The 23,374-nt window shown below is 36.5% G+C and overlaps 1 protein-coding gene across 8 annotated transcripts in view; it reads right to left on the bottom strand.

The window, feature by feature from the left end:
* Positions 1–23,374, bottom strand: part of DGKH (diacylglycerol kinase eta) — a 156,982-nt gene that overhangs the window by 14,928 nt on the left and 118,680 nt on the right. For all 8 annotated transcript variants that reach the window (XM_032189987.1, XM_032190012.1, XM_032189962.1 and 5 more), the window contains 13 exons: positions 21,768–21,853; positions 20,234–20,333; positions 18,639–18,915; positions 18,063–18,191; positions 12,044–12,178; positions 10,399–10,516; positions 9,394–9,504; positions 9,147–9,243; positions 6,711–6,818; positions 3,423–3,536; positions 2,999–3,133; positions 1,861–2,024; positions 579–684 (listed from right to left, as the gene is read on the bottom strand). In XM_032189987.1, coding sequence (XP_032045878.1) covers positions 579–684; positions 1,861–2,024; positions 2,999–3,133; positions 3,423–3,536; positions 6,711–6,818; positions 9,147–9,243; positions 9,394–9,504; positions 10,399–10,516; positions 12,044–12,178; positions 18,063–18,191; positions 18,639–18,915; positions 20,234–20,333; positions 21,768–21,853 — 1,680 coding nt within the window. The remainder of the gene's footprint in view (positions 1–578; positions 685–1,860; positions 2,025–2,998; positions 3,134–3,422; positions 3,537–6,710; positions 6,819–9,146; positions 9,244–9,393; positions 9,505–10,398; positions 10,517–12,043; positions 12,179–18,062; positions 18,192–18,638; positions 18,916–20,233; positions 20,334–21,767; positions 21,854–23,374) is intronic.

Here is a 23,374-nt window from a genome sequence, read left to right as displayed (position 1 = left end):
ATGTTCCACATATTCAGTCATTAACGTCCCTTTCCAACACCCAGTAATCACAAAAGGGAACATCAACTGGGGAGGACAATGATGAATGCAGAAACTACATCTGTTGTCTCAGATATCACATTGATCTATGATCAGGAGGGGACTTTTCTCCCTCTTCTGTAGGAAGACAGTTTTTCTAACTCATATTCCCAGTATTAATATGAAATTTCAGAATCTTTGAGCATTATCTCTCCCAAATTTATCAGCTATGGGGTGTTTCCTTAAGCATGTGAAAAGCTAAGACTTCCTGCAGACCAGCACCTTCAGAACTGGAAGTAACTTTCCCTTTATTTTCACCTTAGGAAAAAGTGACAAAAAAGGGGAGTCAATACAGCTCTGTTCACCTGTTAAGCAATTTCATTTTAAACTTGAATATGTGTATGTATATCTAAGAGTCTTGTTCATAAAAACTTTAAGAATTATCACCCAACTTGTTGCAATATGGGAGCAGGGAGAGCACGGATCCTGTGTCACAACGTTTTATGCCCACAGATATTATAATGTATTTACTTATACATAAATGTCTGTTCTTCCTTTACCTCAGGAAACCTTGGGTTGGCTTTATTTAATGCATGTGAACATGCATTAACAGCATGAGCAAGCTCTTGCTCCAAGAGGCCATGTATTTTTGCTGCTTCACAGATTCTACAAAAATAGGAAGAAGAGAAAAATATTTCTTACCTCCTATAAAGAGTAATTTTTAAGAGTACACAATATTATCATGTGAGAAAATATAAAAAGTTCACAAAACATGTAAGAAATGTAGTCTTTTATAACGAAAGTTCTAATATAAGCATCACTTCAAGCAACACAGAACCTCATATAAATGATATCTATAATACAGAAGATTTATTCTGCTATGAAATAGAGATGCATTTATCTGTCTTAGAACACAAATGCTATGCAAGACTCGGACCAAAAAAATGTGGGGCTATTAACTCAAATAAACCAGAAAGGAAAACTCTCACATATTAAGATAACTCATCTGAAATTATCTTAAAAAATATTAAATATATTCCACAAAACATATAACAAAAAGCTTAAGAACTCCTTTAGACATGACATTAAAATTGGCTGCAATCATTACAGATTATTTGAAGTTCAACATAATTACAACCTCAGGAATATCTGTTTAACAGCAAAGAAGTTTTTAAACTGTCTTGGCTAAATTTCCTTTGAGGTAAACTATAATCTAAATCATCTTTCTATGTCTACTTAAGTCACCAGAACAATACAAAAACTATTGAAGAACTACAAATATGTAGTTCTTTGATTCGTTTTTTATATTATCAGTGCTACTAAACAGGGACTCCAAGAATTACTTTTGATTACTTTTCTCCTATCAAGACAGGCTGAGAGAGCTGGGGATGTTCAGCCTGAAGAAGAAAGGGCTCTGGGGAGAACGCACAGTGGTCTTTCAGTACTTCAAGGCGGCTTGTAAAAAAAGATGGAGAGCATATTTTTACTCAGGCAGATAATGATAGGACAAGGGGGAATAGCTTTAAACTACAAGAGGGGAGATTTAGGTTAGATGTTAGGAGGAAATTCTTCACTCACAGGTTGCCCAGAGAACCTGTGGATGCCCCATCCCTGGACGTGCTCAAGGCCAGGCTGGATAGGACTTTGGGCAACCTGGTCTGGTGGGAGGTGTCCCTGCCCATGGCAGGAGGGTGGAATTAGATGGTATTTAAGGTCCCTTCCAACCTAAGCCATTCTATGATTCTGTGAAAATATACACTACTAAATCTATGTATGCACTTGCATGAATAATTCAGTCTTGGTGTATAGGTTACCAATCCAAACTTACTAATTCTATTGTACCTGGTAATAAGTTCTTCTGCAGCTTGTGAACAGAGCTGTATCTGAGTGACTTCTTCTTCTGTAGCCAACTCAGCCTGTTGAGGGTACAAGGGAGATCGAATGACAGGTTTGCAGGAATCATACTTCTGTTTGTCTTCCCAAGACTTCAGGGTGTTTTCAAAGGCCTGATCAAAATGAATTATACAGTCAGTTCACAGTACTTGTGGTATTTTTGTCGATATACGTAAAAGCTTATGGAATGACACACAATTTAGTATAAGTAGTATTAGCTCTCTAAATAATGAAGTGACATTTATTTGTTTAAAACTTAGTATAGAGAATAATCTGATTCTATATAAAATAAAGATAATTATCCAGTTCTGAAAGATATCTCTCTCCCTGTTATTCTCATCAAATGTCTTCCAAAATTGTAAGAATATGAAGGCAAGAATAATGTAAGCGTATTTTATGAGGACAGTAGGATCCAAATCTCAAAGTAATAGAAATATCAAATCTAAACAAATGGCAGAAAAAAAGTTAACAAACTTAATAAAATACAATTCCCATGCTATTAATTCCACACTAGATTCAACATCCAGCTAGTGGACAGAGAACTGAGGCACAATAAAGCACAGTAATCCTAGAAAAGCATGAACTCTGTAGTGGTTTTGTGACTAGAGTCTGCTTGTGTCTCTTCTTTCTGAGACTGTGTCATGTGGAAGATGGAGAATTAGTCAGACACAGAGATGAGAGAAATCTGCAGAAATTATGCTGAAAAATAGACATTATAGAACTTCACTATTTCAGCAAATTGTTAACATTTCCAGTATATGACTGTGTATACATTTAGTGACTCAAAAATAAAAATTAAAAAAAATAAATTTGAGCATTCTTCCTCTTAGAATATATTAAATAAGAACATGGGAATAGCACTAATGTAACTGAAAAAAACTAGTAAAGAGCTGTGTCACTTGTACAAAAGAACACTTCTCTATCCAGCTCATTACAGAAATTAGATAACTGCAAGTAATTATTTAAGTAATATAAATAGTTATAAAACATTTTTGTAAGCACTATTTTTTCCTATTATAACTAAATCGAATTACTACAGAAAACAATTTTAGCAAAGGTATCTTATAACACGCTTTCTTCAACATACTCTGTCTCGTGTTAGCATTTGAGCTCTGTTTTTATGTACAATTTTAATAACTCCCGGGGGCTGGATCCATGCCTCTCCATCGACTTGCACTGGAACCCCTTCATCACCAAGTATGGTGATCTTTACTGACCGACACTGGAAAAGAACAAACATGTTATTTTACAGAGCAATAAATATTAATCAAACTGACGGACCACCTGAAATATGTTGATTACTAGGAGCTGTGGCTTCCCTCCAGATTTGCCTCAAGGGTGAAGCGCTTTTATACTTCATCCATCATTTAAGACAATTTGTTACCCGTTAACATTAAAACAATGTCAGTGCTTTATTAATGTATAGGGCAATGGTCATCTAGAGTACCACCACTCTCCAGCATCCCAAACTGATGCCAACTATGTCATGTGCTTTCCATCAAGAAACAGACCTGAGCTATCCGGTGGTGCTGCAGTTTGATAACTCTTGAAACTGCCATCTGCATGCTGCCAAATACTGCCACAACTTCCAAGATTTTATCATCAAAAGATGGGGCCCCAAATATCTGAAAGAAAAATAAAATATTCAATTTTCCATGGTACATTTGGTGCTTAGAGTGCAGGACCAATGAAGCACAAATTCAGCCTTCTTTTCTGTAGGTTCACTTACAGATTCAATTTCAACATTTAAATGCATCTAAATGCTTTAGAATAACTACATTGTCCCTATAAATATTATAGGAATGAGATACCACAGACAGCAGGCAAATGCTATGTTAAAACAGCAATGACAACAACATTTCAAACATCTGAATGACAAGGCATATCCTTATATATACAAAAGATGGCATGTTCCTGTATGCAGCCTATGAAATGCTTTTCAGTGCAAAATGAAAGGCCAGTTTAAATCTCCACTCGGTTAAGGTACTTAATATCTAAGAGGTTCTTGAAGTTAAGAGGAACAATGGTGCTTTTTTCTCAGAAGTGCTTATGTTCCTATAATTCTCTGGAAACCAGCATCTGATCCACTCTCAGCTTTGATAAATGATGCTTTAATACCGAGGAGAATCTTGTTTGAAGTGTACATAATTATCTGCCATAAACATTATTTAAAAAAAAAAAAAAAGTCTAACAAATGTTCTTATCCAGCCAAGACTTTGAATTCCCATGAGCTAAAAAACCGTACCACACTGAGTGTGTGCCATTGCCACCTGGTGTGCTGGAGGAGAACTCAGCCATGTTGGGGGGAAGTCTTAGGCTGGAGTTCAGTTGGTTCAAGGGACCTAGAAGACACCTTAAGCCCTATGGTCACTTGAAGCTTGATCATTTCATAGTGATATGGAATAGGGAGCAGCAAGGGAGAGAAGTCAGCAGGAGGTATCACTCCAGGAAGATTATAATGGGTAAATAATGGGTAAATTTCTCTGACTCAAACAACCTGACTTGGTGAAGTAAGCTACATTGTACAACAAAGAACAGATGAGAAAATCCTGGAAAAAAAAAACAGAAGGCACAACTGCCCCTTGAGAGTGGAGGTGCCTCCTTCCTGGAGGTGGAGAATAAGAAGGTGAAGATCCAGAACCACACAGTCCAGCTAGTGGCTGTGATGATGGCTTAGTGAGGAAGAGGATGGGAAATGGGGAGGAACTTTGGTCCTTGCTGCCCATCACAAGCCAATGAGAGACTTCTCCCCAGTGCAGTGAGTGTGGCTTTGACCTGAACACTGAGGAATTCATGTCAGGGAAAGGGCTGCACAGCACAGTTGCCAGTTTGCCCTTAGTTGCTGTAGTTTGCCACAGTTGTGGCACTTGCCCTGTGAGCATCCCAGGATTGCATAGGTGAGTCTTGAATAAATCAGTGTCAAAGAGTGAAAATGCAATTTTACTAGGCCTAGTGTGTTCTGAACCAAAAGTTTTTTCATTTACCATGGGTAAGTGAACCGCTTGAAAAGATCAGAAGCAGAATTTTTGGTTTTCCAAGGTAAAAAGGTATGGACAGTCCCTGATCCAGCTTTAATAACTGACATCTACAGGGCTATCTCAGCACGGGTTAAGAAAAGTAGTTCCAAGACTTCATTTATTTTGGGCTTCCATTTTAGAAAAGGAAGAGACAAACCACAGCCTAATCTACTGTGTCTCTCCACAAGTAAAACATATCTGCAGCGAAAAACAACCATATATATAATTGTTTGTTTTTTTTCCAAATGAAGCCAAACAAATCTCTACATATCAATGCTCAGAAAACAATTCCCTCCTTTGCTGTTGCACCTCACCACAGGTCATGTTTCCAACTTGTCTTTTGGATACCAAAACAACGCGCTTGAAGAAGCCCTGCTCAACTCAGTGTACAGCTGCCCTCTTTGGCTCACCAGTAACGTTTCAGAAATACTCACAGCCATCAAGACAACATCTTTCTTTAGTCCAGATAAGCAGAACTGACAGCATTTCAGACCACCATCTCTGACCATCGGTCACTCAAGATTGCAGTAAAGCAGTGGCTTATGCTCCTAACTTTGTCCAGAGCAAACATGTACTTTGCTGACAGTTCTGATCACCAGATGACTAAAAATATCAATAAAACTGCTCCAAGACATACACATTTGCTGTATGCCAGTATGACAGCTAAGACAGATCTTCTCTCTCAGTCAGGCAGCCCAGGGAGAAAAATAAACTCCCAAACAGGAGCTGAGCAGACGTTAGAGATGCTTTCGAGCTATGAATGTGAACATGGAGAACATCAAAATATTAGATATCTGCAGCCAAATATAAACTTAACTGCCATTCTCCATTGTATACCAAAAAAAAAAAAAAAAGAGAGAAAGAAAAAGAAAAAGGATATTGAAACATTGAAATACTTGTTCTGACTTTAAAATATGTATAAAAACTGAGCATACTAAGTCACAAGAAAGCAAAAGCAGTTTGGCGAAAAAAGTCCTGGACTGTTGAGATTAAAACCACAATCTAATTGGCAAGTATGGTTTTAGGTGAGTCAGACCTCACAGTAAATCAGGATATTCAGAACTGGGATAGTCTGCAAGCAATTACAATGGTTGTACTGTGCATGAAGTAGAGAACATGAAACAGTCTTAATGCTGCTGCAAGACATTCAGGCACCTGTGTAGTGCAACATTTCTTGGAAGATATGAGGAGGAAGGTAAAAATAGATATCATTACAAAATTTTTAAGAAGCTCATTCATTGAAAATAATGTCTAAAAACAAGATTACTATCCCCACTAAATTACCAGTCACTAAATTTTCGCAGTGACCATCCCTTAATCCAAAGCTGAACAGGAGGAAAACGCAAGTACAAACTGTGTAATTGTCTTTGTCCATCTTCCTTATTATTAGAATATAACAGTGGAATCTATGCTTTGAGAAACTTTGTTGTACAACTTCTGCAAATAATATGTAGAGAAACTAGTAGTGTCTTTAAAATTATTTTCTAAAAATATTATTTCATAGAGTCGCTTTTTTCTTTTTTAATCATTAAGCCGTGAAAATTTTGCTGGAATGTAAAGGACATGACAGAAGACAATAGACAATGCATAACCATGGTATATATTTTCCATTTAAAAAAAAACAAAACAATCAAATACAAGACAATACAGTTTAAACTCAAGCAGCCTCCCTGAATAAGAGTTGTTATCCAGACTGTACCATTAAAATTAAACAAGAACAGCAGTTCATGGGATTTATTGTAGGTTTTGCCCAGAAGGTTATTTCTCTTCAGTGTTACTCACATCATCTTCCTTGGTTCCACCCCAGAAATTAGTCCCACCAGCATAACTGGGAATGTTTAGCACAGCTATGCCCTGCAGACTTGGAAGGGGGATGTACTGTCCGTCACACTGTAATGGATAAAAGCTCATTCAGTATATAAATAATGTGATAAAAGTAGTCAGCCGTTTTAATACATGAAGCCTCAATGGAGCTGGCAGGGGAGGACAGAGCCATTAATAGGTTGACAGAAGCCTATTCCACCCACACTGCAAAGCAGTTCTAATACAAACTTTTCCTCCCTAATCTCAGCACCAATTTTTGCAGCGATGACAAACCAGAAGTATCTACAGCAGAGGTGTTCCGTGACTCTTCCAGGAAGCATTTTCACATCCCTACCTGTGAAATATCTCATGCACTTAAACCATGCTCTCCCTATCACGGATTAGAAGTCTTTTAGCAATGAAAAAAGCTATTTTTTTTAAATCCTCGGTGTACACATTAAGCCAGCAATGTTCATTGACGTTACAAAAAGCTTGGGTTGGAAGGGACCTTAAGGATCATCTAACCTCCTGCCATGGGCAGGGACACCTCCCACCAGCCCAGGTTGCCCAAAGCCCCATCCAGCCTGGCCTTGAACACCTCCAGGGATGGGGCAGCCACAGCTTCTCTGGGCAGCCTGTGCCAGGGCCTCACAACCCTATGGGTGAAGAATTTCCTCCTAGCATCGAATCTAAATCTCCCATTATTTAGTTTAAAGCCATTCCCCCTTGTCCTGTCACTACACTTCCTGACAAAGAGTCAGCTTTCCTGTAGGCTCCCTTTAGGTACTAGAAAGCTGCTGTAAGGTCTCCCCAGAGTCTTCTCTTTCCCAGGCTGAACAACCCCTATTCCCTCAGCCTGTCTTTGTAGAAGAGGTGCTCCATCCCTCTGATCATCCTCATGGCCTTCCTCTGGACTCCCTCAAATAGGTCCATGAGGAAATCTTCAGCAATTGTATCAGGAGGAGAAAGAGATGCAAAGTATTTCCAGAATATGCTTAGCACTTGCTTTTTATGATTTAATCTCAGCAACAAGACGCAATTTAACATTTTAATCAAAATATGACAGTATCCAACATGTGCTCTGATATTAATAAATGCTACATAGCCATTTGCATTATAGTGGAGGTCTGCCTCCAATTCCTGAAATTGATAATTTTAATTTTTCAGTGCTGAGCTCCTCATCACAAGTTTTAGCATAAGGCTGATATTATGCAAGGCAACATTAAATATGAAATTTCTACTTGTTGGTTTACTTCCAGACATATTCAAAAATAATTATGGAAGGGTCAGATATGAATGCCTTATTGAATCTTACTTGAATCATATTCAGATATCCTTAAATTAGAATTCTATCTGCAGCATACATAATGTTCTTTCCTGTCATTATATTCACTAACTACTGTATAATTCCATGATAATTATTCAATCCTTTGATAACAGCAATCTGCCTCTACCATAGAAATTCCTCCTAAAGCTCAGTGAAGAGAAAGAGTTCCAGTAAATTAAAATTACTCTTTTAACTTATAAAGTATCTTTGTATACATATCCTGAGCTTCCATATTAAATACATAAAATGAGAAGAAAAAAAAGGAAGAGAAACCATTTAGGTTCTCATTCAAACTCCAGCCTAGATATTCTTTAGATGAGCACAGATGTAGCCATCAAACAGTCATTTCCCTGCATTTGGTAACCATTTATATAATCTCCTTTAAGTTCCTAGTATTGTGAAGAAGACTTAGATTTGCTACTAGAGCTTAAAAAAAATATATCTTTACGTTCAGATAATTACCATTGATTGCATTTGTTGTTGCATTTGTTGTTGCTGTGGTAATACTTTGGTTTCTCTGTGTGACTTTCTTGAACACCTATTTGAGAAAGTCTCTGTAGGTGTAGCTAAGCTTCTTGTGATGTACACTCAGAATCTCTCCTCTTGTCAGGATTTTTTTCGTAAAACCGACCATCTGTGTGCTCTCTCTATATGTGTAATCAAGCTGTCAGATTGTTTAAGGAGAACCTGGAGGATTAAGACTCCTTATCCCTTTCCTTCTGTTTAGTGTATATACATTTCTGTTATTATCCTTAAAACCTGGTCTCCCAATTTAATGTAATAGACATTAAGAAGAATATCTTTTATATATTTTGTATACAAGAATTTTTTTAATAAAACAGAAAAAACAGCAATTACAAAAAATGGGAAACCTGATATTTTGGGATATTTAAATACTGATATTTTCTCCAAGAAATCACTTGGGGAATCACCTCTTACATAACACATTCTTAGACAGTGCATATGAGGACAGGATTTTATCAGCTTAGGCTGACACAAGAACTCTGAAAGGTTTCAAGAGGAACACTGAATTCTTCACTACATAATGCAGAAGCAAAAAACGTCATTCTACCCATGAATAAAATTACCTCAAGTTGAACTTTTTGTTCTAAGTTCTTGTAAGTTCTCTGCAGCAGCTCTTTTGTGCCAAGAACTCCATACCACATCATGTTTTTTGTCCGACTTCTGAAAATAGAAAAAAAACAGATTCACATACTGAAGTACATATTATTATGTTTTGCATTTGTAGGAAAAAGAAAAAGTGAAGAACTTCAAACAAAGAGATAAGGAAAATAAAACTTATGGAAATGTCTTGGCTCTGTCACTGACAATTACCTGCACTTTTCAGGGTGCTCTTCTCGCTTGTTATTAAATTCAAGTGAAATTTTTGCATCTAACCCAATTCCAAAATAGTTGTTCATGACACATTTTTCTGAATATCCCTCCCTGTTAGAAGAAGAGATAATTAGGTGCACATTTTTACAGTTCCTGGACACACAGAATTTTGACCAAGATTGTGGTTGGTCTCAGAGCAGACACATCAGCAAAAGACATCACAAGGTGGTTCCTCTGAGCCTTCCTGAGGAAATCTAATGGTAGTTGAAGACACAGGTTGGCTGTTGTCTCCTTTGCAAGTGCAAAGTTCCCACAGGACAAAGAAGAAACTCTAACATAACCCATTATCTCCACCAGACCCAAACTAACAGAGGCAGACAAGGCAAGAGCTGCCTTTGGCACAGCTCTAAGACAGCCACACCAAAGTGGGATGCATTTACATGTAGGCATGCTGGTGCTGGATGTTTGGCTGATGCTGTTAGCACAGCAGTGCTTTGTTTTAGGGCTTCTATGTAGGGCTACAGCCTACAAGACAGATGTTATCCATGAGACTCTGTCAATGCTATACCCTAGGATGCAGAGACAACTTAAGACACAAATTTTCCACCTCACTGTCCCAGTCCTTAGGAGGACACTCTTCGTTGTCCTCCACTTCAAGACTCTGCTTCGATATACTGCTGGCAGCTTAACTTGCATTCAGACCAGCAGTTCAGGCAGGAAAACCCAGTTCTGATGTACTGCTCTCCTTGTCCTCTCACAGCCAGTGTGCAAGGAATAAGTGAGCACGTCTTCCTTTATTTCTGCTGCTGCAAGACAATTCTGCACTACTAATAACTGAAGGCTTATTCTAAAATGGCACAATCCAATGTGTTTTCAGACCTTGAAGTCTACTGAAAAATGATTGCAAATCAGAATTTTATAATGAAAAGAAAATATGTCAAGCTTAAAAAGATTAAGTAAAGCAAACTAAAGCAGAACAATAAATTTAGAAAAAGAAAATCTTACAGTGAATCTGGATCCGGGTCAATAAATGGTGTAGCACCAAATGGATCGATGTTTGCTAGCAACATTTTACTAATAATTGAACTTCCTGCAATAGAAGCAGCTAGGCCAGCCCTTAAACCTGATAAAAAGAAAACAAACAAGAAAAAAATAAACAATTTTAATTTTTTAAACAGAGAAACATATATTGTCATAATATAAACCACAAAATTTTGAGAGAGAAAATATTAATCAAATCCATGTATGGAGGGACTGGATTTCAATCTCAACTTTTACCTATACTGTTTATCTTTTTAGCTCTCTGGCTCTCTTGAACAGAAAGAAAGGTATGCTGAAGTGTGGTGGCTAAATTTTCAGGTAACACCACCAAAAAAAAGAAAAAGAAGAAAATTCAATAAAATTCAGTTCACTGGTTGGCAAATAATAACCAAATGAGTTATCCAACATTCAGAAAGATTATTAGAGTTTTCTACTCAGTCTAATCTTCATCTCCAAACTGATCACAATTTTCTTTTGGTCCTGTCCTTTAGAAGGCAACTGTCATAAGATCAACATTCATGTGGTTGGTTCTGCAACTAGCCAACTATCCTTCAGTGAATGCTTAAATATTCAGCTTGGTAAGTACAAGCTGCGTGGAAAACTCTTGAAGACGTGATGTCTTCAGAAGAAATTAAGAAAGGATTGATATCAAGACAACATTAGGAGAAAAGCAGAAAGAAAAACAAAACAAAACAAGCATAGAACACGGCAGGAATTTAATAAACAAACAAACAAACAAATAAATAAATAAATAAATAAAGCAACAAACTAGAAAACAAATTGTAGTTGGGTAGGCCTGGTCCGAAGGAGACTGAAAAACGTACAGAAAACAGGATGAGTGACATGAAAATAACTGGCAGCTTAAGGAAGGTAACTGGCATGGTAAGAAATACTCTTATCATTTTCAGAACTGGAAAAGTCATAGTTTGATTGATTTAATTTAATTAGTGGTGAGGTCACAGCCTTGCCGTGCCTACTTTGACTAATACTGAAGTCACGACACAAAATACTGTTTAATGCATGTAAACAAAGAGAAGTACTTTCTACAAGCTTTTACCTAAATTGACCTAAAGAAAAATGTAAGTCCAGTTCCATTATGTTTTAACTATACCAATTAAGTCAATTAAAACAGTGCTTTACTGGTGTTCCCTGGTATTAATTGCATTTGGATAGGAGGAAGTTTTTTTCAACCTTTTTCACCATACATCAGCTTTGTGTAGTTTCAGTTATACATTTCTTGAGAGGTACATATAGACATCTCTTATCCTTACATGGATCTGTCCATTTTGATCCATACATGGTTCCGCTGGTTAGGAGGAATGATAGAATATTCTGAATTTCGTTTTTCGTCCTCCTGAATCAAATGCAACGCTTGCTACATCTGGTGCTGTGCCAAATGATCAGGTATATTCTACATTACTTTGCACTTCCTACTATATGATCCAATGCAAAGATAAGTGTATCAGTTTAGACAAATTTGGAACTTTTTATGCCATTTCCAGGTAGAGCCCCTGGCACGATGTAAAATTTGCTATTTGACAGCAACGGGGGAAACAGAGGGCAGTATTAATACAGTGTAAGGAACAGTAAACTTCAAAATCATAATTACCTGGGCAGATAATCCTAGTGTTAAGCACAGGTAGGTTTTCTTTACTGGCAGCCAAAGCTGGAGCAGAGAAAGAGCCTGTCTGGGAATGGATACCTCGACTCGTACGTCGATCTGGAGATCTTGGTGCAGTTTTAACTGCAGAAGACATAAAAATTAGAGCACTAATTAGATCTATTATGGCAATATCAGACACATTTTGTTGTTGGTGGTGGTGTTTTATTTTTCAGACCTGAAAATATTTCAAACCCATTAGTTTAATCTGTTACCCTTTAGTGAGAAATGTCCTTCCCTCTCACTGCATACTTTTTCTTCTAAATACAGGGAAGAAAACTCAGAAATAAAGTCAAGTGACAAGCACAAATGAAAATGAGTGAGTGTACAAAGCATTTAGTGTGAGGAGTTCCTAACTTATGCTTCAAGACACTAGCAAGAAAATAAATTATATTCACCTTAAAATGTAATAGTATTTAATACTGCAGTAAGTTTCTGATAAACCTAACACCAGGTTTCACAAAAATGCAGACTTGAGAAAAAAAGAAAAACAATTATTAATAAAGGATACATATAAATAAATTAATTTTAATTTTGACATATGTTTAATGATAAATATACATGGATTATAGAGTTTGTTATTATTTATAACCATTTTAATATGAATAGCTATACTATTCTCAGGCCCAAATTAGGCCACCCGATCAACAGCCAACTATTTGCTTTAAGCAGCTAAAACTGACGCTCTGCCTGCATCAGGTTTCTGAAAACATCAGTCAACTCTGATATCTTTATCTACAGCCAAACTGAAAACTGCAAGGGAAGGGAAAGCCATGTTTAGACATTTTTGTCTTCTGCAGTTACAGAGGTCTTGGAGGAGATCAGTTTACCATCACCTTTTCCTTTTCACAAAAAGCAGGAATTCCCCAAATAATAGAAATAACTTATGTTAAAATTCTACAGAATATGGATCAATAAAACCTTAAGACACATCACAAAGTTTAGTAGCTGATCAAATTGTTGGTGACAAAGGCAGGTAACAGCTCAGGAAAAAGAAGGGGAAGAAAAGGGGCAAGAGAAGATATTGACAAAAAGGAAATACTAGCTTGGTGAGGCCAGCTATCCCCAATGCCTGCCTCTGTAGGTAATGGAAAAGGACAGGCTTTTCAAAGGGCTGACTTCAGGTGCTTTCCAGTTTCATACTGACTGACAGAATATCCCAGTGCCTACTCCTGCCTAGGGAAGATAATCTTCATGAAAGTCAGCCCCATCATCAGAATCTGGTGCTCTGGGGAAGAGAGTTTGTGTATTGTTGAACACTTTGACACAGCATTTCCATGTACATGAAGAAAGATTTTACACCCATCTGATCACAGTCAGATATTTCTTGGCTATTTCTGCTCCAAATTATCTCACATGTTAAAAATACTTCAATTTAGCACAACTTCTACGTTGACCAACTGAAATCACGAAATCACTCAAAAATGAAATGATTTCAAAGTGATCTGAAATTTTCTTCTCAACACTTGAAAATTAATTCAGCAAAAAATAAAAGATTAGGACTACCCCCAAAATTACCATCAGGAATTGGTGTGAAGGGGAGATATATAACCTTTTTCTTTGTGACAGAGGGGGGACAGGTCAGCTTATGCCAATCATGATAACAGACAGAGTAATTTAAGTTTTCTGTACATTAATAGAAAGAAAATCCACTGTGAAAAAATCTAAAGACCAAGGTAATGACAAGAACCAGAGGTTAAAAATTGTATTCAAATCAATTCAGGCCATAATTTGGCTTTTTTTTTTTTTTTTTTTTTTTTTTTTTTTTTTTTTTTAATAATGGTTATCTAGCATGGAACAGTCAATGAAGTGGTAAATTCTTCATCTTCTTGTATCTCAGGAATAAGATTACACATCTTTCTGGATGACTTGCAGACAGAAATTATTAGTTGCAGGACAGGGATAAGGAGGTGAAGTTTTTTGGATTGTTTTATATTGGTCTGACCAAGGGGTCTAACATTGCCTTCTGATCTAGCCAGCCTTAGGAATTATCACAAAATGCTGTAGTATTGCATGATAACAATATAGCACAACTATTTGTATATGGGCATGATAAAACACTATACTGTAGTGTTAAAAAATGAAATTAAAATGGCAAGTTAGGTCTAACCAGGGTTTTTAAATATTTAGATAAAGGTAATTAACATATGGAAAAATATTGTTTCTGGTCATTTGATGAATGTAATCTCAGAGGGTAAAATATAATATTCAGAACACAATTAACTTCAATTTTTCATAATGCTACTGAAAAATTCACAATGTTATTCATACAGACTGTTCTGTCTGTACTTGGGAACAAGGCAGTTATATTAAATAGGAAAATCAACAGAGCAGCTGCTCTTTATTTGACAGATCAGACTCAGGGGGATAACTGCAATAAAGATAAACTTTTGCTGTTCATGCTCTGATAAAAACAACAGAGCCTTAATGAGTAAAACTAATGTTTCATTGCAGATAATTGAATTCATGTTTCATGCTTTCTCCCTAAACACCTATTTCCCATTGACAGCATTAATACACACTCTATTTCACACGTTTCAGATGTACGAAGAATAACACACCTCCCAATAAGCACAGAAATTGTATCACCAAGAAACAAGTTTTTATATATATATATATATATTTATATAAATGTATGTACAAAAGTATGTATTTTTATTTTATTTTACACTAACAGCAGTAGGACCAGGTCATCCTTAGTGCCAGCATCCCCCGTGAGGTACTGTTGGAATTGGACAACCAACACACACTGAGTTCTGTAACAAGGGTTAGAGGAAAGAGAACAATGAAGAGACAACCATTGGACCAAGTCTAAAATCCATTCCTGGAGGTAAGGAAATCTGAGATTCTGAATCAACTGAATCCCCAAGGAACCAATGATACATTTTTAAGGTAGGAACTATGGATACAGGCACCAACTTCAGTGCAGAGCCTCAGGAAGACATCACATCCGGGCAATTTGGTGTGGCTTGGGGTAATAGAAGGAGAGGCAAATTCCAAATAACTTTTCTGGCAGCTTATTTTGCTACAGGAATTTTCTCACTAAATATCTACATGATGGCTTTTGCTGTACACCAGCTGGCATGACTCTCAGGTTCTCTCCTGAAACCTTACCTTCAGTGCATCACTGCCCACTTTGGTAATATGGCAGACTGAATTTTCCATCCCTAGCAACAAATGGGTTTCCTGAAATTATTATGCAGCTTGAGACTCTTGAATAACCTTGGCACATGAACACAAAAAGCAGTATTGAAATTTGTGATGGGCAACTTCCAAATGCAACCTCTGGCTGGTTCTGCTAGGTGCCAAAACCAAGCAGAAGAAGAGGTCCATCACAGACAAATTGCTCTTTCTTCTTTCACTGCAGCCACTCGTTGGCAGATTTTGTAAATGAAACATGAAAGAGAGATTTTTTTCCCTATCATTTGAATGTGGGAATTATTACTATGCTATTTCAGGAGATAAGTGAAAATACTATTCTATGAAAACTATTTCACACACAGCAACTAAACACTATGCAACAAAATAAGCTATTACTTTTATGAAAATGCTGCCTTCCAGGAAAGTTGTTTTGGACTCAGATCACTCAATATTCCAATTGCTTTGTACAATTATTGATAGAAATAATGCATGTGGATTATTATGAGTTGGACTTTAAAACTCATCATGGGCTACCCACACATACATGCTGTCTGCCTTTTTTTGAAAACCACCTACAAAGCCCCACGGTGAGGACACATGATACTCCTACTGGAAAGCAGAAAGACTTGGGCACGAATAGCTGATACAGTTCATTTGAACAAGGACAGAGCAGGTAAGGGGCTGTACAGCTTGGAAAGCAAGCATAGCTTGGTATAGTGACTTGCTATACAGCAGCCAATAGCCACAAGGAACTAGCTGGACTAACAATTTGGTTTGGGAATGAGGACCCAAGGGTTTTTTTTAGTGAAAAGGAGCCCTAGTAACTTCCACAGAATCACAGAATGGTTAAGGTTGGAAGGAACCTCTGGATGTCTTCTGGTCCAGCCCTCCTGCTCAAGAAAGGAGAGCTAGAGCAGGTTGCCCAGGATCATGTCCAAGTAGCTTTTGAAGATCTCCAATGAGAGAGGCTCCACAACCTGTTTAGGCAACCTGTGCCACTGCTCCACCACCAATACAGTAAAGAAGTGCTTCCTGATGCTCACATGGAAACTTTTTTCCCTTTTTGAAGATAGGAGTGGCATTTACTTCCCTTCGGTCTTCAGGCACTTCTCCCATTTGCCATAACTGAGCAAAGACTATAGAGAGTTTCCTCATAATCCCATCTGCCAGCTCCCTCAGCATCTTTGGGTGCATCCCATCAGGGCCCATGGACTTGAGAATGTTCGGTTTGCTCAAGTATTCTCTGACCTGATCCTCTTCATCCAAAGGCACATGTTGCTTGCCCCAGCCTTTCAGCCAGGCCTCTGGGACCTGCAATTCCTGAAAGCCAGTCTTGCTGGTAAAGGCTGAGGCAAGGAAGGGATTCAGTGCCTCAGCCTTTTCACTGTCTTGGGTAGCAAGGTCCCCTGTGTCCTTCAGGAGAGGGCTCACATTTCCCATAGTCTTCCTTTTGTCATTGAGGGACTTGTAAAAGCCCTTCTTTGACAGTGGTTCTCTTCCTATGGAAGAAGCTGTGAAAGCTGGAAAAGTATAGGATACTTGAGGATGATAGCACAGGCTACCTAGAAAGATTAATAAGATCAGGCTACTTTTCTTCATTTTCCTGATTCTTTGGCCAGTCCTTTTCTAAATGACTTAACTTAGTTAATTTTTGAAAGTATTTTGTAATGGGTATTGCTGAACTATTTACGTCTGCTCCTCTGAAGGAGGATCCAGACAGTAATAAGTCATTTAATAAAAATGAAATTAAATTCTTCACTTGTTATAATTTAAACTACCTTTTAACATCTGTAACCATCCTAGCCTTGGTGCCTGGAGCTGCTCAACAAACACAAGAGGAACAGTGTTCCATGTTCTCTTTATTTTAAATTTTCTAATTGAAATTCAATGAATGCAGAAATTCTACTATTATTTTTTAATGGTTCAATATTGAGGAAAAGGTGCATGAAGAAGAGGCAGCAACTGTAATATTACCTGCCAGATGAGCCAGAAGGTTGGATACACCAAAGACTTGGTTTCATCTCTCTGCTTTGGATTAGACAACTAGAGGGAATGACCTTCGTACTTGCACTTCTCAGGAGGCTTTCATGTTTCTATTATATTCTTTCCTACTTTAAGCTGTTCTACTTCACATAAAATACTTAAATATGTATTCTCTCAGTTCCAAAAAACTCTGTTTCAAGGTAAGTTCCCAGCTGAGAATTGCAGGTTTGTTGTCAGTACAACGAATAAATATGTCAGTTTTGCACAATTTGAAGCACTTTCAACAGAAATGACTGACAGAAATTCCTGTAATATGCCCTAAAATTTCTATGACTGAGACATGCTATTGTCACTCTTCTATAGGTTCTAGTCATTGTTCAGGTTCATATAGAAAGTTGAGTGCAAACGCTGGGTTAAATGCAGGCACCTCTCTCCCCAACAAGTAACCTTTTCAGCTTTGCAAATGTGTTCCAAAAGACTGTTCATTTTCTCTGGCATTTTTCCTTCAACTCTTATTTATCCAAATCTAAAAGTTTGCGACTAGCCTCCAGTGTAACAACATGCCAGTATTTGGCAAATAATATATTCATTGCAAAATATTCTCTCAGACCAATTAGAAAGGACAATCACAGCTGTATGCTTTCACACAAATTCCATTCTCCTACTGCATGCAATGCAAGGCGTTCCAACCACCAGAAACATTTTATACACAAAGAAGATATTTTTCAGAAAGTGATATAAAACCAATAGAAATAATCAAACTGGTTTTAATTATGCAACCAACTATGCTGGTTTCATAGGAAGACTACATAATTTAAAATTATTTTATTACTAATTTACTCACTTGACTGGGACTCATATTCCTTTGTATCTTCGTCTTTTTCCTCTTCTTTGGATTCATCCAATTCTTTGCTATATTCTACAGGGGACTGGTTCACTTGTTCTTCACTATGAGCGTTCTGCTCATCCACAACTGCTTATTTAAAAAAAAAAAAAAAAGACAGAAAGGTTAACGATCTTTAATGAAAATCTGAATAAATGAAATATGAGCTTCTTTTTTCCATAGCTTTAAGTTTTAAAATATTAAAAAAAATGGTTCTATTGCCATTTCAGTGAAAAAGATTCTAGTAATTGCCTTTGCCTATTGACGTTTTTCTGCCAGAAATTTTCATTTTGTGGAGAATAATAGTTACCAAAGAAACACACTTGCATATGCACACACACATGCACAAATATGTTATCGTATATACAGATTGTCATCAGCATCTAAAACAAAACACATTTCTTGTCTTTGCAACTTGTATTAGGCATATGATTTTAACGATGTAAGAATTCAGAAATCAAGTTTAATTATTAAAATTCATGGAGGAGAGGAAGAGGGAGAGGGAGAGGATCAAAATCAGTAAAGATGAATGCGCACCTTTTTCTGCTTGTTCAATGATCTGCCTTACAGCCTTCTTCAAGCTGTTTGCCCGAAGCATTAACTGTTCTCTTGGTTTGAAGAGTTTCTGGGTGGAAGACTTTGGAACACACTCTGCTAATTGCTCTTTACTTTCAGACAAGGATTCCTCACTTGAAAACTCCTCTCCTTCTTCTTCCACAATGTGGGGAGTGATGCCTGGGAGAATAGGAGCAGCCTGGGCTTCTGTGTGAAGAGCTTGGAGCAACAGGTCTAGCTTCTCATTTAACTCTGAACACTAAGACAAAGTGGAAGAGAACATGCATACACCAAATACCAGTGAACGTCAACATTTTGAGGAAATTAAGTATCATGTTATAGGACGGATCTAAATTCTCCATGTGGTATGATTTAAAGTTGTATCTACATGTCTGCGTAATTGTGTAAAATCTAAATCAGGTTCAATATTTTGTATATCAAATTATGAGTCAGTTTGCATGATTTTTTGTAGACAGACCCTGCAACACCCAGCCAGTTTGCAGCAATTATAACCACAAAAGGTCTGACTAAAATAACACATTGTGTTAAACTCAGCCTGCCTCTTAATTAGGGTGCAGATTAGATTTTACACCTCTTTGGATGTCCAACACTACAGACAGAACTACCACAGATTTGTCCATACCAAACAATATAACAAATTATGAAATTATGGACATTCAGTACCCAAATTTGGACAAATGATGGGGACATGCCCAGCAGTTAGACTGAGAATACATATGATTGTTTTGTTGTTGTTGTTGTTGTTGTTGTTGTTTTGTTTTTGTTTTGTTTTGCTACACACCTGTACATTTAAGCAAGTGAATTGGCACTGAGGAAACACTGTCAAACATCTCTACCCCTCACCAAGCAGTACCTCTCTGTAAGTACACTGGAGAAGAGGAAATTTGCTGTGCTTAAAAGAAAGGAAACCAATACTGTTTTGCCCTGGCACAGTGAAAAAGAAGATACATTTTCTGAAATGTACACTGAATAGTACAGAAACGTGAATCATGAAGTAATTGCCATTTGGCAATGACATTTCCGGACTCTGGGATTATTAGTGATTTTGTTTTTTATTTTTCTTTTCAGCTCTTTAAGCTTTGTGCCTCAGACCAGATCCCTTCTGTCTTTTTCAATGTTTTTGCAACATGATTTCTGCAATTTGCATCTTGATCTGTTATTTTTAACATTATAATTTCTCTTCCCTTCATTCTCCCAGCATACATACAGTCCACTGTTTTCCTGTAGGTAACTTAATCCCTTTCAGACAAAAAGTAAGAATCCTAATGCAAAATATTTCCATTTTTCTCTATGTATGTTACTGTGTGTTTTATGAAGGCAAAAAAAAAAAAAAAAGTAAATAGAATTTATAGACCTTACATTGCAAAGATGATTTGGAAATAACTGTTCTATGCACTAAGAGAAGAATTTTACAGTCACTGGCTGAAATGTAAGCCAAGCTGGGTATCCTGAAGCCATTTAAAAATTAAACACCCACAGGAAACAAAAACGAAGAAAACAAAAACAAACAAACAAAACCCCCACACCTTTAACCCTGAGAATAGTCATAGTCTTACTTTAATGGCCATGGCATCAGCTTCATCTGCATTTTCCATTGGTTTTTCGTAAGTCTTCCCTATTTTGGCAACAAAGTCCTTTACAGTTTCACATAATATTCTTGACAATAATAGGAGAGAGGAGAAATCAAATGAGATAAAATAAATATGTTTTGAATATTAAATTCTTATGGCAATTGATTTATACGCATACAGTTATACACCATTCGTGTTTTGAACTGTTTTCATACTTGCAAAGCAAATTATACTCTTCTCAAGAGCTTGCAAAATCAAAGTGATAAAACAAAAAAATGTCTCCCTTTTTATTTAAGCCTTTGCACACATTGTATTTAAGTTTGTCTCTTATTTCTAATAACTGAAATGAACATGACTAATATTATCAATTCCCATGCTTGTAAACCTTCTATACTAGTGTTGTTAGTAAACTTGCATTCACTTTATTAACTTCAAACAGCCTGGCAAACTCCCATCTGAAGATGACGCCTAGAACCCATGGAGAAAATCTAATGACTTTAATGGAGTACTTCTGAGATGAAAATGGATGGCCACACGCATCCTACTGCCCAGCTCATACTGGTGAACCACAGCTGGCCCTCAGGCATGTCTACATAAACTGCAGGGGCTGAAATGAATTTTCATTGTGTAAATCAGAGGCAGACTTGGTTCTTATTACCTACACAGCAGACAGACAGCAACCTTACTAACAGTGTGGATAATTGGTTAGTACTGTTCATTTGGTTGAAATTTACTTTACATAATCTAAATAGTGAGATTTAACAAGATACAGACAGTTTAGAATTTGGAACAATAATAAAATTCTGCAGTGTAATTTTCAACATACACTATGTATGATTTTTAAATGAAATTTTATTAACTTAAATAACTTAATAAAATTTTATTAACTTAAGCAGAAGAAGAAAAAAAAAGATGTAATGGCAGATGTATTTTTGAAGACTCTAGGAGGAAGTATACACAGAACACTTCTGATTTCAGATGATGTCCATGATTTACAGAGCAATTCTCTCTAATTTTTAAGTGTTTCAGGTTGCAGAAAAAATACCCTGTTTTCTAAGACCACTGTTTATTGAATTGATACAGACAGCTACAAAGCAACAAATTTGAAATTCTGCTTCTCAGTGGTGAAGCTGTTTGTCCTCTTAATTCCACAGATATGCATAAAATGAAACAAAAAAAAAAAAGTAACATGAAGTAGGCCACATATTTGCATTAGTAACAGTTCCATATTTAAGCTGCATGCTGATTTTGAGTGTATTAAAATAACTTAATATAATTAAAAAAAAAAAAAAAAAACAAAAAACACTAACATGTTTAGTATTAAGATATCCGTTACAACTTTACCATATAAAACTTTTGCAAGGAAAACATCCACTCAAAAGCATATAAATCAACATATATTAAGCCAAACCAGCTGGGCCAACCATGAGAAAATTGGGCTTATACAGAAGGTTATTATGGCTGTAATGTTTCACAGAGGATTTATCCCATACATTGTACATTAAAACAACCAACTCACTTGGCAGATGATATGACAACTGAGTGCTGATCAGAATTGAGAATTTTTGCAAGATGAGCAGCAACTGAATCCTCATAAGCAGATATCTGAAAACAGAGAGGAAAGAAGATTTCCATTTCCACACTTTTCAGCATTTTAACACCAACCATTGAGTTAAAACACCTCCAAAAATAGCAGGATTTCCATGGCAGATCTACAGCAAGGGCAAGCAGCTGGCAGTGCTGCTCCTCTATCTGCATACTATATTTTATATACCAATTTTTTAATATTCAAAATAACACTGTATCTGATAACTTGATTGACAACTCTCTTCCTCCTGTAGATGAAAGAGTAATTTATTTCTAGGCTAAAAATAGCCCATGAGATAGAAACAATCTACCTTCTTTTCAGATTTATAACGTACTATATTATTATAATTGAATTCCACTTTTTTCCAAAACAAGCGATTTTTCCCTGAAACTAAGCAACTTGTCTAAGAAGTCAAATATCTGTGGTTATAATCTTGAATTTTCTTTTTACTGTCAAATAGTAACTTACTCCCCCCAGTAGACCTACTGACAAAGGCTGCAAAGTCTTTGATGTTATCAAAGACAATCTTTTAATGGTTAATGCCTGATTATTTTTTACAAAACTGTTTGAGAGAACAAAATCTGTGCATTTTCCTTCTCACCCCCAAGAATTGTAAGTTCTGTAATGCTACAGAAAAGATTCAGAATGGATCAGAATCACATCTTCACACACTATATCCTGCCTCAAAATAGGCATGGATCCAAATCTCATTTTTAAGAGAAAATTCCAACCACATTCCAAAGTTAAAGCTAAAAATAACTGCAGCTCTGAAACCTTTTGATGGCTTCCTTTATGAATTTCTTAAAATCTCTTAGTGTGTTTTTGCCCTTGATACACATAGATACACATCTCTTTCTTTTATATTTAACAGGCTGATATACTAATTATACCAATCTTTTTTTTTTTTTTTTTCCTTCTAGCTTTAGTTGTAGAATCAAGGGAAAAAAAGCAATACCTAAACACCTAATCTCTAGGAATGCTCATACTGATGTTTGAACAACAGTAGTCTAGTAGTCTTCTGGAACCAAATCAAGTAAAATAATTCTCTTGAAACTCAAGGAAAGAGAAGGAAAAGGATTGGACATATACTTTTATTTACTTTTTGAACCACATTTTAGTACATTATATACTGTAAGGTTAATAATTATTTTCTTAAATATCATAAATTATGCAAAAAAACATTAAAATAGAAAACAAACATGGTACTGAAAAGAAAACTGCTTTCTCCAACTCAGAGTAATATATTGCAGAACCAATTTTCCAACAAGAGGTTTTGTATAACCATTTACTTCTATTTTTAGGAGGGGATAAACATAATTTCAAAGCTGTAACTAATGAGAACATGTTTTTTTTTTCTTTTTTTGCACTTTATGAGATAAAGATACACTTGTAAATGTTAAGAGTCTTGCAACATTAGAGAAGATAAGGCCTCAAATCCACATTGCTGACACTGGAAACAAACAACAACCACATTAGAATCACAGACAGTGGAACTCGAATCTTTTTGCATCTCTATATCCAGCAAGCTGTCAAAGGTT

This window comes from Aythya fuligula, chromosome 1, assembly GCF_009819795.1.
Source record: "Aythya fuligula isolate bAytFul2 chromosome 1, bAytFul2.pri, whole genome shotgun sequence".
Taxonomy (NCBI): domain Eukaryota; kingdom Metazoa; phylum Chordata; class Aves; order Anseriformes; family Anatidae; genus Aythya; species Aythya fuligula.
Note: the sequence above shows the minus strand (reverse complement) of the source record. Positions and strands in the feature narration are given on the sequence as shown.